This window comes from Neodothiora populina, assembly GCF_041146345.1.
Source record: "Neodothiora populina strain CPC 39397 chromosome Unknown canker_contig_17, whole genome shotgun sequence".
NCBI lineage: Eukaryota > Fungi > Ascomycota > Dothideomycetes > Dothideales > Dothioraceae > Neodothiora > Neodothiora populina.
In genome coordinates, this window is record NW_027191406.1 from 1,092,011 (window position 1) to 1,105,688 (window position 13,678).

General features: G+C 52.2%; 5 protein-coding genes across 9 annotated transcripts; 1 reads left to right on the top strand and 4 right to left on the bottom strand.

Annotated features, from left to right (window-relative positions):
- Positions 1-46: 46 nt before the first annotated feature.
- Positions 47-2,845, top strand: AAFC00_004274 (uncharacterized protein; the record flags this gene model as incomplete). 3 transcript variants are annotated; one of them, XM_069343892.1, is made up of 2 exons in its annotated part: positions 47-1,136; positions 1,203-2,845. In XM_069343892.1, the coding sequence occupies 2 exons, from the start codon at positions 47-49 to the stop codon at positions 2,843-2,845; spliced, it is 2,733 nt and encodes a 910-aa protein (XP_069202441.1). The 3 variants fall into 3 exon arrangements, with proteins under 3 accessions (XP_069202441.1, XP_069202442.1, XP_069202443.1); XM_069343891.1 differs by having other exon boundaries at positions 392-1,136; XM_069348151.1 differs by having other exon boundaries at positions 392-2,845.
- A 941-nt stretch (positions 2,846-3,786) lies between these two features.
- On the bottom strand, positions 3,787-4,653 carry AAFC00_004275 (uncharacterized protein; the record flags this gene model as incomplete). 3 transcript variants are annotated; one of them, XM_069348153.1, is made up of 4 exons in its annotated part: positions 3,787-3,846; positions 3,913-3,996; positions 4,105-4,220; positions 4,338-4,653. In XM_069348153.1, the coding sequence occupies 4 exons, from the start codon at positions 4,651-4,653 to the stop codon at positions 3,787-3,789; spliced, it is 576 nt and encodes a 191-aa protein (XP_069202446.1). The 3 variants fall into 3 exon arrangements, with proteins under 3 accessions (XP_069202446.1, XP_069202445.1, XP_069202444.1); XM_069348152.1 differs by having other exon boundaries at positions 4,338-4,518; XM_069343893.1 differs by lacking the exon at positions 4,338-4,653 and having other exon boundaries at positions 4,105-4,182.
- Positions 4,654-5,441: 788 nt separating this feature from the next.
- Positions 5,442-7,827, bottom strand: AAFC00_004276 (uncharacterized protein; the record flags this gene model as incomplete). Its single annotated transcript, XM_069343894.1, has 2 exons — positions 5,442-7,704; positions 7,793-7,827. The coding sequence occupies 2 exons, from the start codon at positions 7,825-7,827 to the stop codon at positions 5,442-5,444; spliced, it is 2,298 nt and encodes a 765-aa protein (XP_069202447.1).
- A 1,362-nt stretch (positions 7,828-9,189) lies between these two features.
- AAFC00_004277 (uncharacterized protein) lies at positions 9,190-10,133 on the bottom strand (the record flags this gene model as incomplete). Its single annotated transcript, XM_069343895.1, has 2 exons — positions 9,190-9,952; positions 10,006-10,133. 2 exons carry the CDS (start codon positions 10,131-10,133, stop codon positions 9,190-9,192), a joined length of 891 nt encoding a protein of 296 aa, XP_069202448.1.
- Positions 10,134-11,251: 1,118 nt separating this feature from the next.
- On the bottom strand, positions 11,252-12,759 carry AAFC00_004278 (uncharacterized protein; the record flags this gene model as incomplete). The annotated part of the gene is made up of 2 exons (XM_069343896.1): positions 11,252-12,616; positions 12,670-12,759. 2 exons carry the CDS (start codon positions 12,757-12,759, stop codon positions 11,252-11,254), a joined length of 1,455 nt encoding a protein of 484 aa, XP_069202449.1.
- Between the last annotated feature and the right edge of the window lie 919 nt (positions 12,760-13,678).

Genomic DNA, 13,678 nt, shown 5'->3' on the forward strand with positions numbered 1-13,678 from the left:
AGTGGATACAGGCGTTTTGGTACAGAAGTACCCTGGTCTTTCCGCCATGATCTCTCATGCTCCATCACGTCATACAATTACAAGCAGAAGCAAAAGCCACAGCAGAAGTCGAGCTGCAGGATATACAACTCTCGACGATAATTCGAAAAACCTTGTACGGAAACAGACTTGCTACTACGACGATTACATTGACGACCAGAGGCTTCCATTGTCTTCTCTCCGTTCTTCTTTCTCTGATCAAAGTCGACTCTGTCACCACCAACAACACTCGGACCCGACACACACACACACACACACAGACACAGACACACACACAGACACAGACACAGACACGACCACAACCCCTCGTCGTACGATATACAACAACTCTAGCAACCAATCACGACAATTGATGTTTGACGATACCGTAACAGCATCGTCTTCTTCCAATTCTTCTGCTGTTAATCCTCAGCCGTCGACTATTACATACCACAACAGCGACGAGGCAGGAGTCCCTTACCCTCCGTGGAGTCACCAGCCACAGGCAGTGTCGTCATCGTCGTCGGCTTCTTTCCTTTTTGATTCCGCCTTTCTACTTCCAGATTGGGGGATGCAGTTCCAAGAACAGCAACAGCAACAGCAACAGCAACAGCAGAACTCACCAAGGAAGAGCGGCCATCAGAGAAACATCTCAGCATCCACGGTGAACTCGTCGACGGGACCATCGTCGCCCTTCGGCGGTAGTGCCTCGTTCGCCAACAACAACGCTCCATACATTGTCAGCAGCGAGCATTCGCCCCGTTCGCAGTCGAACCAATTCGACGACAAGCGCTTCTTCGGCTACAACAACAACAACAACAACAACAACAACAACAACAACAACAACAACAACAACAGCATCGAGCACACGCCGTCCCAGCTCTCGCACACTCCAGCCGTGCACTTCGACATGGCGGTCATGGCCATGGACCAGCATAATGCAGCAGCCGATGTCATGCCCGACTTCTCACATTCATCTCGGCAGTCGGTGTCCAGCAGAGGCCACGACTCACCGTCGACGCCACCGGTGACCAACGATGACGACAACGACAAGTCAGAGTCAGAGGACACCAAGACGACGGAAGAGAGGCCGGGATTGTTCAAGATCAACACGAATGGTGAGAAGACGCAGGACAAAGACCCTGACATTGTAGACGTTTACTTACACCTCGACCGAATGACAGACTACCGATCAACCGCTCCCAGAGTCGAGCTGGTCAGGACCGAGTCTGCTGCCGCCGCCGACGAGCTATACAATCCCGAATTCTCTCAGCCCTCGCTTTCCTCCACTCCCTCGTCGACGCATCTGCAGCCCAGACGCCGGGAGAAGACGACGGACCCCAGCCACCTCTCGCCGAGTCGCAACCTCGTTCAGGACCGCATCCGATCAGCCAACGACATGCGCTCCCGTTCGCCCACGCATTCTCAACGCGAGAAGTCACCCTTCCGACCCGGCTCACCGCTCGCTCCACCCGTTGACGCGTCCCGTCGCTCCGACGCCTTCAAGTCGCCCAGCGCTTTCTTCACCAGCGCCGCCGACGCAAGGAGGCAACAGATCGAAGAGGCCAGCGCCAGAGAAATGGACAGACACATGCCCAAGCCGAGTCTGACGAGAGAGGCCACAAAGACCATGTCGCCGAGGGACGCCGTGCTCGACTACGACATCGACGCCACGACGGATATGCCGCTGTTTCCAGATGCACTACCCGCCGGCTACCAGAAGCACGTCGGTCCCTCCGAGTACTACACCAACAACTTCCTCGATGCCTCGACCCAAGGCTTCGGCGGTTCGCTTGCATCGCAAACTTCGAATATGGGCGCCTTCAGGCCGCAGCAGCAGCAGGTCACGGATGTGCCGACAAGCTCTGGTGGCTTTGACTTTTTGCAGATGCAGCAGCAGCAACAATTACAGCAGCAGTTGCAGCAACAACAGCAGCAAGAGCAACAGAGGCAACAGCTTCAACAGCAACAGCAGCAGCAACAGCAGGCTCAGGCTCAAGCGCAGGCCCAACAGCGGCAACAACAGCGGCAACAACAGCAGCAACAACAACAACGGCAACAGCAGCAGCAAGCTCAACAACAGCAATATCAACAGTCTGCCGCTCAAAGTCAACCCTCCAACAACCCTTACACCGCTCCCCAATACCGTCCGACGTCTTCTCTCAACATGGACAAGACCCCCGACTTCCCTGCCCATCTGACTTCCATGGAGTCCAGCATCAGCGATGCACCAATGTCAAGTCAAGGCAGCGCGCAGTCAGAGGCCGTCATCCAGCGTCCTGCCGACACATCGGCCGCCACGGGAGGCTACACTTGCACTTTTCACAATTGCACGCAGCGTTTCGACTCGCCCGTAAAGCTGCAGAAGCACAAGCGCGAAGTCCACAGGACACAGAGAGACATTTCTACCTCTCTGTCATCCGCCCCACCTACGACAGCCACTTCCTCGGTCAACAACTCCGTTTCGCCAGATCCGTCACACGACGGCAGCGAAGGCAGCGTGGGCAGCGTTGGAAGTGTCGGATCGGGCATGACGTCCGCCGCCCTCGCCGCCCGCAACTCTCAAGCCGGTCCTCACAAGTGCACGCGCATCAACCCGTCGACAGGCAAGCCCTGCAACACCATCTTCTCGCGGCCCTATGATCTCACCCGCCACGAAGACACGATCCACAACCGTCAAAAGGTCAAGGTGCGATGCGAGTACTGCAGAGAAGAAAAGACGTTTTCGAGAAATGACGCTCTGACTAGGCATATGAGGGTCGTGCATCCCGAGATCCAGTGGGATGTCAAGAGAGGTGGAAGGGGACGAGCGAGCGATTCGTATTGAGAGGAGTTTCCTTTGCTGTATTGTTTCTTTTGATGATTATCACGATGAAAAAGGGAAACGGTCTGAACTGACGGCATGATGCTTTTTGTTTTTGTCTCTTTTCCTATTCTTGCAATTGATTTTGAAAATGGACGAATCTCCTTTCTTGTCTCATTACCACTAGCATTTACTTATCTGGGAGGAGTCCTTGTTTTTATTTGCTCTTTTGCTCTGTGGCGCCTGCATCATTCCGAGGGTAGCGTTGGAGAAATGGAAAAATGGCATCTTTTAGGCGAGGAGACTACTCTTGCTACTTATACAACCTTGTTTCATCCCTTTCCACTGCTCTTCATTCTGTGTGCATTTCATATTGCCAGTGATTTCTGATTCGGGGAACACAGACAGACAGTTGGGTTGGGAGCAACCAGAAGTGGAGTAAGTGACCCGGACTGGCCAAGTATTTTTTTGTCTCCATCTTTATTCCTTCCTCCCCTTCGATTAGTTCAATATCGAGTCTACCTCTGCATGTTCTTGGTTCTCTGATCTCTACACGTGGCTCCGTCTTGTATTCCTGACATCCGCATCCATCATTCTTCGATCTCTACATCTCTCCATATCGATATCCATCTCTCTTGCCCGTCCTCTCTTGGCATATCTGTATCGAGCCAAGTACATCGAATGGTCACTCTGTTGACGATGTCATCGCAGCTATGGAAAAAAGTCGTTGTTTTGATATTGTATCATCATTACTGTTAGTGTTCGCATCGTTATCATTATCTTTTTTTTATCGTCGTTAGTTGGTCCCCGAGTCTAGTATATTTACAATCAATCGCCAATCGCCTCCACACCAGTACAGAAGGAACATGAAAAGATCAGAGCTTCGAGAACTGCCCCTTTACTCGGGACCAGTCGATTCTCACGAATCTGCGTTTCTAGCTCTTGCTCTTGTTTCTTTGATCTCATCATCCAAAGGCTTGAGTAAGGCTGTACGACACGACCAGCTCGTCGTTGATCTTGAAACACTGTATAGAAGTCAGTCGTCTATCGGACAGCAAAAGAGATTGAACAGAGAAAAAGAAAAATCTCACCCTCCATAAATTCCCAATCCCCTCATCGAGCCCCGGAGCGAAGACACTATTGATATAACAACAGACCGACTCGTCGTCCTTGACCTATTTGCCTATCAGACCAACCCTCGTTTTCCTTTTTGTTACTTACCAGCAAGAAAAGGGGGGTTAAAATTGACAAAAAGAAGGGGGAAAAAAAGAGGTGAACAATACCTTCAACCTCCGCCTCAGGAACAAAACGACATACTCGAAATTGCGCAAACTATCGCACTTGAACCGCGGCTGTTTCATCGCAGGCGTGTTGGGTAGGGATTTGAGATGAATCGTGACTGTTTTTCTCTCTCACGTCAATACCCATCCCACTCCCACAACCATTCCCAATCCCCATGTCCACCCTGTCCAACAACAACTAGAAAACACCAAGAAAGAAAAGGCACGACACGTACTACGTTCAGGCACGCCCGCCCTGCCCGCCTCGCTCAGCACCCGATGCGTATCAAGCGGCAAATGATCCAGGATCAGCGACGCGGCCATGGTCATTGGCATTTCGGTTTCTTGCTGCCTTGCTGCTGGGCCGCTTGCGGCGTCGTCGAGCAGGAGTTCCGCCGAGGGCGAGTCGGCCACCATGTCTGGTGCTGATGCTGATTGCTGCAGCGGAGAAGATTGAGATGATGTGGACGAGGCATGTTGGTCTTGGTCTCGAAGATGGGGATGATGGGGATGATGCAGAGGGAGGTGCTGGCTTTTCTTGCTGGGATCCATGTTTTGCTTGTTCCGTGGGCCGTAGGGCCAGATGATGGGTAGGGCAGTATTCCTTCTTGTTTTTTTGGTGCTTATAATCCGGTCTGGGAAGTGTGTGTTGTGTACTACATGTATAACAACTACAAATAGGTGGAGGTGGAGTACTACCGCAAGACAGGCAGAGGCCACAGACAGACAGGTCTTGGCGCTTGCCTGACTACCTACAACAAGAAACCCGCCGATATACTGTAACACCTGCGCTCAAGTCATGTCAAAACGGTTATTAGAAAAGTACAGTGGTTATACAACAATCGCTCGATAGTAAGAGGGGTGTATCATTCGCTAGCATAGAAAACAAGAAAAGAAAAGAAAAAACCACTAATCCTGCTGAAAACACACCCCCGCTGTGACGGCAAAGGTCTATCCTCGGATCTAATCAACTGTAAACGTACAGAGAGGTGCATGGCTACGATAAAAAGGCGTTTCCTTTTTCGTAGACACTCCAACGCCATTCGCATTTGCCCGCCTAGACCATCCTGTTGTGCCTGTGTGCGCCTGATAATCACCCAATGTTCTTTCTCTTCGTCACTTTGCCCAGAAACGAATGATATCACGCCACGCGTGACTGATGTCTCCCTCCGAACCTTGTCATGCTCCGTTGATCGATAGAAAAAAACGCCCACGAAGAACGCCCGCTGTGGTGTGTATTGATTAATCCTTAACATCATATTATGCCAAAGATAAAAGCTCAAGCTTTGTTCTCTTGCCACTGCAGCAGTTGGGAAATATCTGCATTGTTTGACTTGTGCTCAATCTCCTTGTTGCTGTAATGTCCACCTCCGCTTGTGGACTCCCCTCTCTCTTGACACAAGCCCAGACGGAGCCGAGCCCCACAAGCCCTTCTGCGAAAGGCTCCTGTTCAAGCTGTTCGGCACTGCTGAACCAACAGCAGGCAAGTCGCTGATGGCGCTGTCGCTCTCGAGTTCCACTTCTCTCGCCTCGGCGGCAGCTTTGTGCTCGTTGGGTGTCAAACTACCAGATGTGTTCCTTGGCGAGACGTTGTCCGTAGCTCTTTGTGCATCCAGAGCGAGTCGAGACCTGGACGAAGGTCGAGATGTCGGTCGTGACGTCGGTCGCGATGTTGGCTGAGACGCCGGACGCGACGAGGGCCTAGATGCATCGGGAGAAATGGAGGAGTCCAGAGCGAAGTCGTGGCCAGGCGAGGGCGGCTTCTCGACACTTGGAGAAGACCACAATCCGGTGGGGCTGTTCGTGTTGACCTTCATCTCTTCGAGTGCCGACTGAACTTGTGCCGCCGCGGCCAAGCTATAAGTTCTCATTCGCTCCGGCCGTGCAGTTGCAACTGATCCTCGGCGCATACCGCTTGGTCCGATGGTAGAAGCCGATCTGCCAAGTCCGACTGGCTCGCCAATATTGACACCCGCGTCGGCAGCTGGGGAAGAATCGACACCGGTGAACAATTGAGGCCCGAAGCGTCGCCTCGAATCCGGCTTCTTCTGCGAAGACAGCAGAGGCGAGGAGGATCCTTGCGAAGTCTGGGCGGGGTCAACACCAGGACGTAAATGCTCAGAGGATGCGATGACTCTGAGATCGTAGGCGTTTCCGAGGCCATGGTCGGTCGAGTTGCGACGAACGGGAGGGCGAGCACGACCAAGCGGATCAGTATCCTCGGCGGCAGGCGTGGCCACAGCGCTGGGAGGCAAAGAAAAGTCGGCGTCCTCCTTGCGCACGGCGACTGTCAGAGATGCCATGCCCACATCTAATAGCACAGGCTGGTTGGTCAAGGCACCGATGAGGGCATTGCAGCCTGCACCGTGGGTGACAAGAATCAGCACCTCATCCACGTCTTCATCCTCTTCCGTCGGCGTGTGTCCTCTGGCGACCTCTTCGTCGTGATGGCGGCCGTACCAGTCAATCATGCTGTTTATTCCCCTCCTGAAGCGTCTGTGCATGGCGCTCCATTCCTCGCCATAGGAACCTCCGTCGCCCCAATAAAGAGGTTCGCGCATGCTGTCCCAGTGAATGTCGACGTCCACGCAAGAGTCCTTGGCATGCGCAACATAGCCACCGGGAATGGGGTCGGCAGGCGACATTGCATAAGTCGGCGTGGGAGGCACATATCCGGTGGAGCCATCGTGTTTGTCTGCGGGGATGCGGAAGGGACTCGATCGGCCGTGGGAGGATTTTCCGTGGTTGATCGAAGTGGGAGCGGTGCCGGAGCTGTTGGAGCGGTCTCTTCTGGTCGGGGCGGCATGATGACCTGTTTGGTCGGCGGAAGAGTGCCTGCCGGCTGCCCACATGCCCACTGCCTTGGGGGGCGTGGGGGTATAGTTCGCAATCTCCTCGCTCTTCCTCATCAGATTCGCCTTTGCGCCTGCCAGCATCATGGCGCTGTTCGGCGGAGGCGTGATGGACTCGAAATAGTCGGGGGAAAGCCACTCGCCCAGGAAGGCGTCGACGCGCAGAGTGACCCTGTCGGGCTGGGGAGGCAGCTCTGAGGTCGGCGACTTGAGAGCCTGCTGCTGGTGCTGGTGCTGCTGGTGATCCTTGTCGTCCTTGAGGTCTGGGATATGATGAAGGGGCTCGGGGATGGGCTCGAGTCTCGGCGAGTCGACAGCGTACAGTCTAGGCGACGAAGAGCGCAACTGACTCACGGCCTTGACTCTGGCATCACTGCCCTTTCTCGCCAGCGGGGGCAGTCCCTCGTACTGCGAGATACCGGCGCTGATGCCTATGCTGGTCTGGACACATCGTCGGAATGGTGATGAGTGTACGAAGATCTTGTGCTTTCTCTTCTTCTGTTTTGAGCTGCTGCCGTTCTGCTGCGCACTGTTGCTGTTGAATGATTCACCATTGCCATTGGGCTTGGGCGAGTTGGCGGGAGAACTGCTGGCGCTCTCGCTCTGCTGCTCGCGCGCCTGCAACAGACTGGCGATGCGCAGACCTAGAGCTCTCGACTGGATCCAGCCTCCGTATGTGAGCGGCGGGTCATAGGGTGTCGGAGAAGTGAGATGCCAGCTTCTGTCGGCTGCATCCAAGCGAGCTCCATGTCTACATGGCACAGTCAATTTCCTGGTTGATGCTGTTGCTGCTGCTGCATGATAAAACACGATCAGAGATGGCGATAGACTTGACTTACCTGACAATGATGACGACTGCGGGCGCTTTCGCCATGGTTGCGGGGACCGACTATGCACGATGGCTGACGGTATCGGAATGAAACAACTAAAGTAAATTCCTTCGGTTGGTAGACAGGACTCAAATAGGCCGAATTATGTTGGGTCTTGTGGTACCGCGGTCGATCGAGTTACACAACAGAAGAAAAGAAAAAGTGGGAGATTTGGTTCAATGCAAAGTGTGCTTGGGATGTTGCGATATAGGAAAGCACATGGCCGAGAACAGAGAGAAAGAGTGTGAAGGCGAAAGAGAGCGAGATGGAGAAAGAGACAGTTGAAACACTAAATGGTTACTTTCGGTCTTAGTGCAACATTTACAACAAGAGAGAATGATCTCCGGGAGAATCGCCTCTTCTTTCTCGTTTTCTTTTAATGATTGGAAAGAGGCTTGTGACTACCGACTACTTGAGACGACCGCTTGCTTGGGTTGGCCACTACATCTTCTGATTCCTGGTCTTCTTCTTCTTCTTCTGCCGCCTCTGCCTCTTGACCCTCTTCTTTTGAGGCGAATAACACCTGCTTTTCACCTTATTCGGGCGCATCTATCACCGATTCCACAACACAATGCCTGCCCGCCGCTCGATCGCTCTACTTGCTCCGGCCCCGCGCGACGCCAGAAACCTTGTCGGCGTCTGCATCACTTGCATCACTGTGCACAGGTGCCGCATTTCATCATCATAATCCCTTCCCTTCTCTCAAAAGCTCCCACACTCTCCCTGTTCGCATGTGACGATTATGTGACCGGGAATGCTATCCTGTGAAAGTACAAGTCCCTCTCGACCCCACTGCTTCACTATTTGTCTGTCAAGTCTGCCCTATCGATTGTACGACTTCTTTTGTGCTTCTTCTCCACCCTGTCTACTCCCCGGGACATTGTTGCCCGGATATATTACTAGACGGGTAAATCGAACCCTTGGTCACACTACCTACCTACTGATCAACAGCAGATTTTGACGGACTTCATTTCACTTGCTTGGTCGCTCATGTGGTTTCTAGTCTGTTCAATATCCTCGCCACGGTAATGATCCACGCGCACATAAGCCGAGACAGTGATCCGTAGACACAATCTCTCATCCTCTGATGCGAGGTGAGAAGTCTCGTCACAGGTACATGTCTCTCCATTGCCGCAGCTTCAAGCGGGGCATGAGGGGAGGGGCGAGGCCGACGCCATTTCATCGGTAGCTAACGCTCTGGTCTCGTTTCAGGAACGTCATGTTTCTTGATCCTGGACCATACAAGCTGGCCCTGTCGAACACGGCGAGCAAGACTTTTAGGATCTATGTTTCCGCTACAATCAGGCAATCCTTGATATGTCGTTGAATACTACCCTAAATAAGGTATGCATGCTTATGTGTGCTATTTACTGCAGATAATCCTCTCCTGTCTCCTTGGCAATCACGTCAAAAAGTGGCTTGGCCGAGAAATACCCTGCGCTGGGCGTGCCGATGGCGTTATATGTAAACTGCGCATCCTCTTCATCAATCTTGATCGTTTGACCTCCTCTGCCACCTGCTGCTGCATCTGCCATCAGCTGTGCGTGTGCACACTTCTCTGCGCTGATGAACCAGAACACCGCTTCCTCGACCGTTCGACCGACCGTGAGAAGTCCGTGGTTCTGTAGAAGAGCCGCTTTCTTGCCACCGAGGCATCGCGCGATATTGTGCCCTTCCTCTGCTGCCAGTACGATGCCGTTGAACGACTCATACACGACGTGGTCATTGTGGAAGGCGCAAGAGTCTTGCGTGATGGTGTCGAGTAAACGGCCAAGCGTGCAGAATGACCTGGCATACAGACTGTGGCTATGAGCTGCCGCCATCACGTCTGGTCGGGCCTGATGGATGGCCGAGTGGATCATGAAAGCTGCAGTATTCAAGAGCCTGTATGCTCCTCCCTCAATGACCTCGCCCTCCTCACTGACCCTAATCAGATCAGACTTGTTGATCAGAGAGAAGGCAAGACCAAAAGGATTGACCCAGAAGGTATCTGGCTCCACTGGATCACGGATAGTGATGTGCCCAGCTACTCCTTCGTCGAAGCCGTATTTGCCGAAGATACGGAAGGCTGCCGCCAGGCGACCCTTGAGATATTCGCGCTCCTCATGCTTGTCTTCGAACTTGGGAGGTCTGCGTTGGTCGTCAGCTTTGAACACCGATATCGTCCGAAACATAGAGGTCACCTTGGGAACTTGGCCTGTTTGCCCTTGGCCGATGACTTTGCGATGCCAGGCTCATTGGTGGCGGTCGAAGGCGTATGGTCGTCGTCCTCGCCTTCGTATCCGTTGGCAGTTACTGCATGAGGCGCCATATTCACAGCTTTCTGTTTGGCGTACTTGGATAGTTCAATCGATAATGAACGATTCGAACTTGACAATTATCAAACTATCAAGGTAAGTTAGATAGGACGATTCGATGGTCGATACGACAATTCACTCGCCCTTCCCTTTCCGGTCTGCCTATCACGGGCTACCGATTACAAGAGCGGGGCTTGCCTGCATGGAAATGCGGGGTGAATTCTACCTTATTCACTACTACTCGAACTTGTAGAGTCATGTCAACTTCCCGTTCTACAAGGGACCGAAGGTAGTGGATACACATGTACTATTTATCGTAAAACGAGTCAGATGGTGCCTCGGCTTTGTTATAGGCCATGTATATCGGTTCATCCAGCTGATTCATTTCCTATCACACACACTTCTTACTGCTTGCTGATCATAGGATGTCGCATCGATCTATCACATTTTCACGCCTGCCTGACTTTTACTCCAATCACCCATCCTCCCTTTCCCCCTTATGTAACCTGTCTAAGTATACAAAGGAATTCATCCCTGGTCATTGTCGAAGTAGTCATTGAAGAATTGTTGACAACTCATCGAGTAGTCATTACCTAGTCATTGAGAAATCATTGACTACCAATCGAAGACTTATCGACTCTCCAATAGACAGTCGTTGCCTGCTCATCGGGTGGTCACTGACTTGCAATGAGCTCCTTCGTGTACAATCTCTTACAATTGTCTCCTCAAGCTAAGCTGCCGAGGTTCATCAGGTCCTCGACATTGGTATCTAGAATATATTGTGTGAGTCGGAAGGAGAGATGGCATCACGTGACGCAGCTTTAGCTCACTTGGGAGAGCGCCAGACTGAAGTTCCACTTTAGTCCAACAAGCATTTCTGTGCGGTATCTGGAGGTACTGTGTTCGATCCACAGAAGCTGCAATCTTCTTTTGTCATTTTCTTCTTCTTGCCTTTGTTTTCCTTTTTGTGTGTTTGATTTTCCGCTTCACTGGATTATATTTTCGTTTGTGTAGGTGGATGGAGGAGATGATTATTGAGACTGATGTACTCATTCAGCTGAGGCATCCTGCCTCTACGGCCATTATGCTACCTAGTTTACCGTGATCTCAGGTCAGGTGCTATGACTCCAGATCACTCTCCATCAAGATCGCCCTCATCTTCTGCATCAGCATCGCCTAGTACAACATCCCCTTCCTCATCCTCATCTCCGCCCTTAGAAGCGACGACAGCAGCAGCACTGCCATTAGTCGCCATCTCAGTCTTGTCCAGACTCTCCTGGTCAAGAACCACAAACCCCTCCCTGACACGCATGGTCTTAATCAGCCCAATCCTGATTTTACAACTCGCATGCGCATTCCAACTACTGTCCTGCCCCTGAGTAAGGTTTGCACCATCACGAACACGACGAGGACACGTGCGGCTGTGATGCATTCGGACATCTTCAGGGTGACTGAAGCCTGCGCCGCAGAGGGCGTGGATGTAGGGTTTGTTGGGTCTGGAGAGGATTGCGCGGCGAGTCGGGTAGATGGGCCCTACATGAGTGATGTTTGAAGCGGAGATGAGAGTTTGGTTGGAGGATTTTGGGGTTGGATGTTTTGCTTCTGGTGAGTCCTCTGCGACATCTTCCTGAATCTCCGGAATCGAGACGTAGAGCTCGGGATTGGTGCCCAATTTCGCGAGAGCCTCGAGCGTCTCGTCTAGCTGTTGCTTGCTCAGTAGTGGGAGTTCGGATGCTGCTTCACCTGCGGCTAATGTTGCTTGATTGCCTATCTTGGCTAGAGACGAGAACATCTCGCCCAGCCGCTCTTCGCTCAGTGGCGGGAATGTCGTAGCCGGTCTTGTCATGGTCTCGTCCGACTGTATCAGAGTGGCTTCATTTGAGCTGTTATCAGCAGCCGACACTGATTGCAGGTCTTCCATTTGTTGGAATGAAGTGACTCTGTTCTGAAGAGGGTGATCTGAGGTAGAGTGCTCGAAGTACGCATCGGTACCGGAGGCGACATTCTGATCACGCATCAATCGATGTATGCATTCCACGACTGCATCTCTCCCAGCAGTCATAGGCTGGGTAGACTCATTGGTAGAAGATGGAAGACTAGACATCGTCTCATGAACCACGTTAGCGCCTTGAGTTATCTGCGCAAGCAACGATCCGGGTTCAGCACCAATCGCTGCGCGGGAGCCTTGTTGCGGGCCACTCCTGACCCTCATCGTAGGCAGCCCACTAACAGGAAGTCCAATCCGAAGGCACAGCTGCAAGAAGTCGTCGGCATCGCCCAGTGCCTCTTCGACAGCAGCATGGACCCACTCAAGATCTTGTGTCTCGTACTGCGCAACGAAGACGCGGAAATTGGTAACGAGATGATGAGCCGCAGCCCCATGGAAAAGTGCAAGCACCAAGACGTAGAGCTGGAACTTGTTCACACGTCCCTCGTTGTAGCAGCGACACAGTGCTGCGAAGGTGTCACAGATATCTGGTCTGCTGTGGAAGTGATCCTAATGCATCGTTAGCAACGCTTTTTGTACAGAAACGCAGGACCGGGACTCACGACGACTGTACGGTAGAAATGAAGCTGTGCTACTGGAGAAGTCGGGTTACCAATCGTGTTTCTCAGGTCGTCGAAGTTGATCAGTGCCATGCTGGCGGCTTGTATCACATCAGGTCTTGGTTGGATGTAAAACGATAAGAAAATATTCACTTCGTTTGATGGTCGATGTAGCGAGCAATCCGGTGCCTTTGTCACGAAGTGACAGAACGATCACTTACGGCGGTCCCGTATGTCACACGCCTCTTCTACACAAGGTATGACATCGCCTCTTCCACGCTGCGTATGACATCGTGCTGTCGAAACCGGGGCAAGGAGACCAGCATGGACAAAGCAGAGATCGACTCGTCTTACTGGCTCCTTGCAGTCCTCGGCATGTACTTCATAGTGTAGACTATTGCTGGTTCTCACGGTCTGTGGGAAACGTGTTCGTGCCTCTATAGCTCATGCTTTGTTCTTGATAGAGCTTACAATAAGACACAGATGGCCATGTTAAACTATGATACTCCGCGGTCGTCCTACACTAGGCAATATCAGAGCTTCGAGGAAAGATATCGAGAGTATGAGTTGTTGGCTCGATCGTTTTAAAGCTCACTATAGGTGCCTTTTCTACCTATCATTGTGAGTGTACGCAAGGACGGGACTGCTGGAACATTGAGTTGAACAGCAGTGCAGGCGTTTCATCTGTTTATAAACCGCTCTGTCTTGGTTCACCACACTAAGGCGGCATATGACGAATCGTTGTATCAGTCTCTAGAGACGTGCTCGAGTCGTGTATTACGCCGGTTATCGTGTGTTAAGGTCGTACGGCCACCAGTATCAATACCGTGTATCGCCCCAGTCAGTGTCGAGCACATACTCACTTTCACGTTCCAGAGGCCGCATCTCTCAACAGGCAAAAAGCATAATATCGTTCTTGTCATCGCCACCAAGCAAAACCAACTCCCATAGCCTGTTTCGTTATACGAATGGTCCAACAAGTAAAATAAGAGCGTCGGAGTATCTTCAAGGC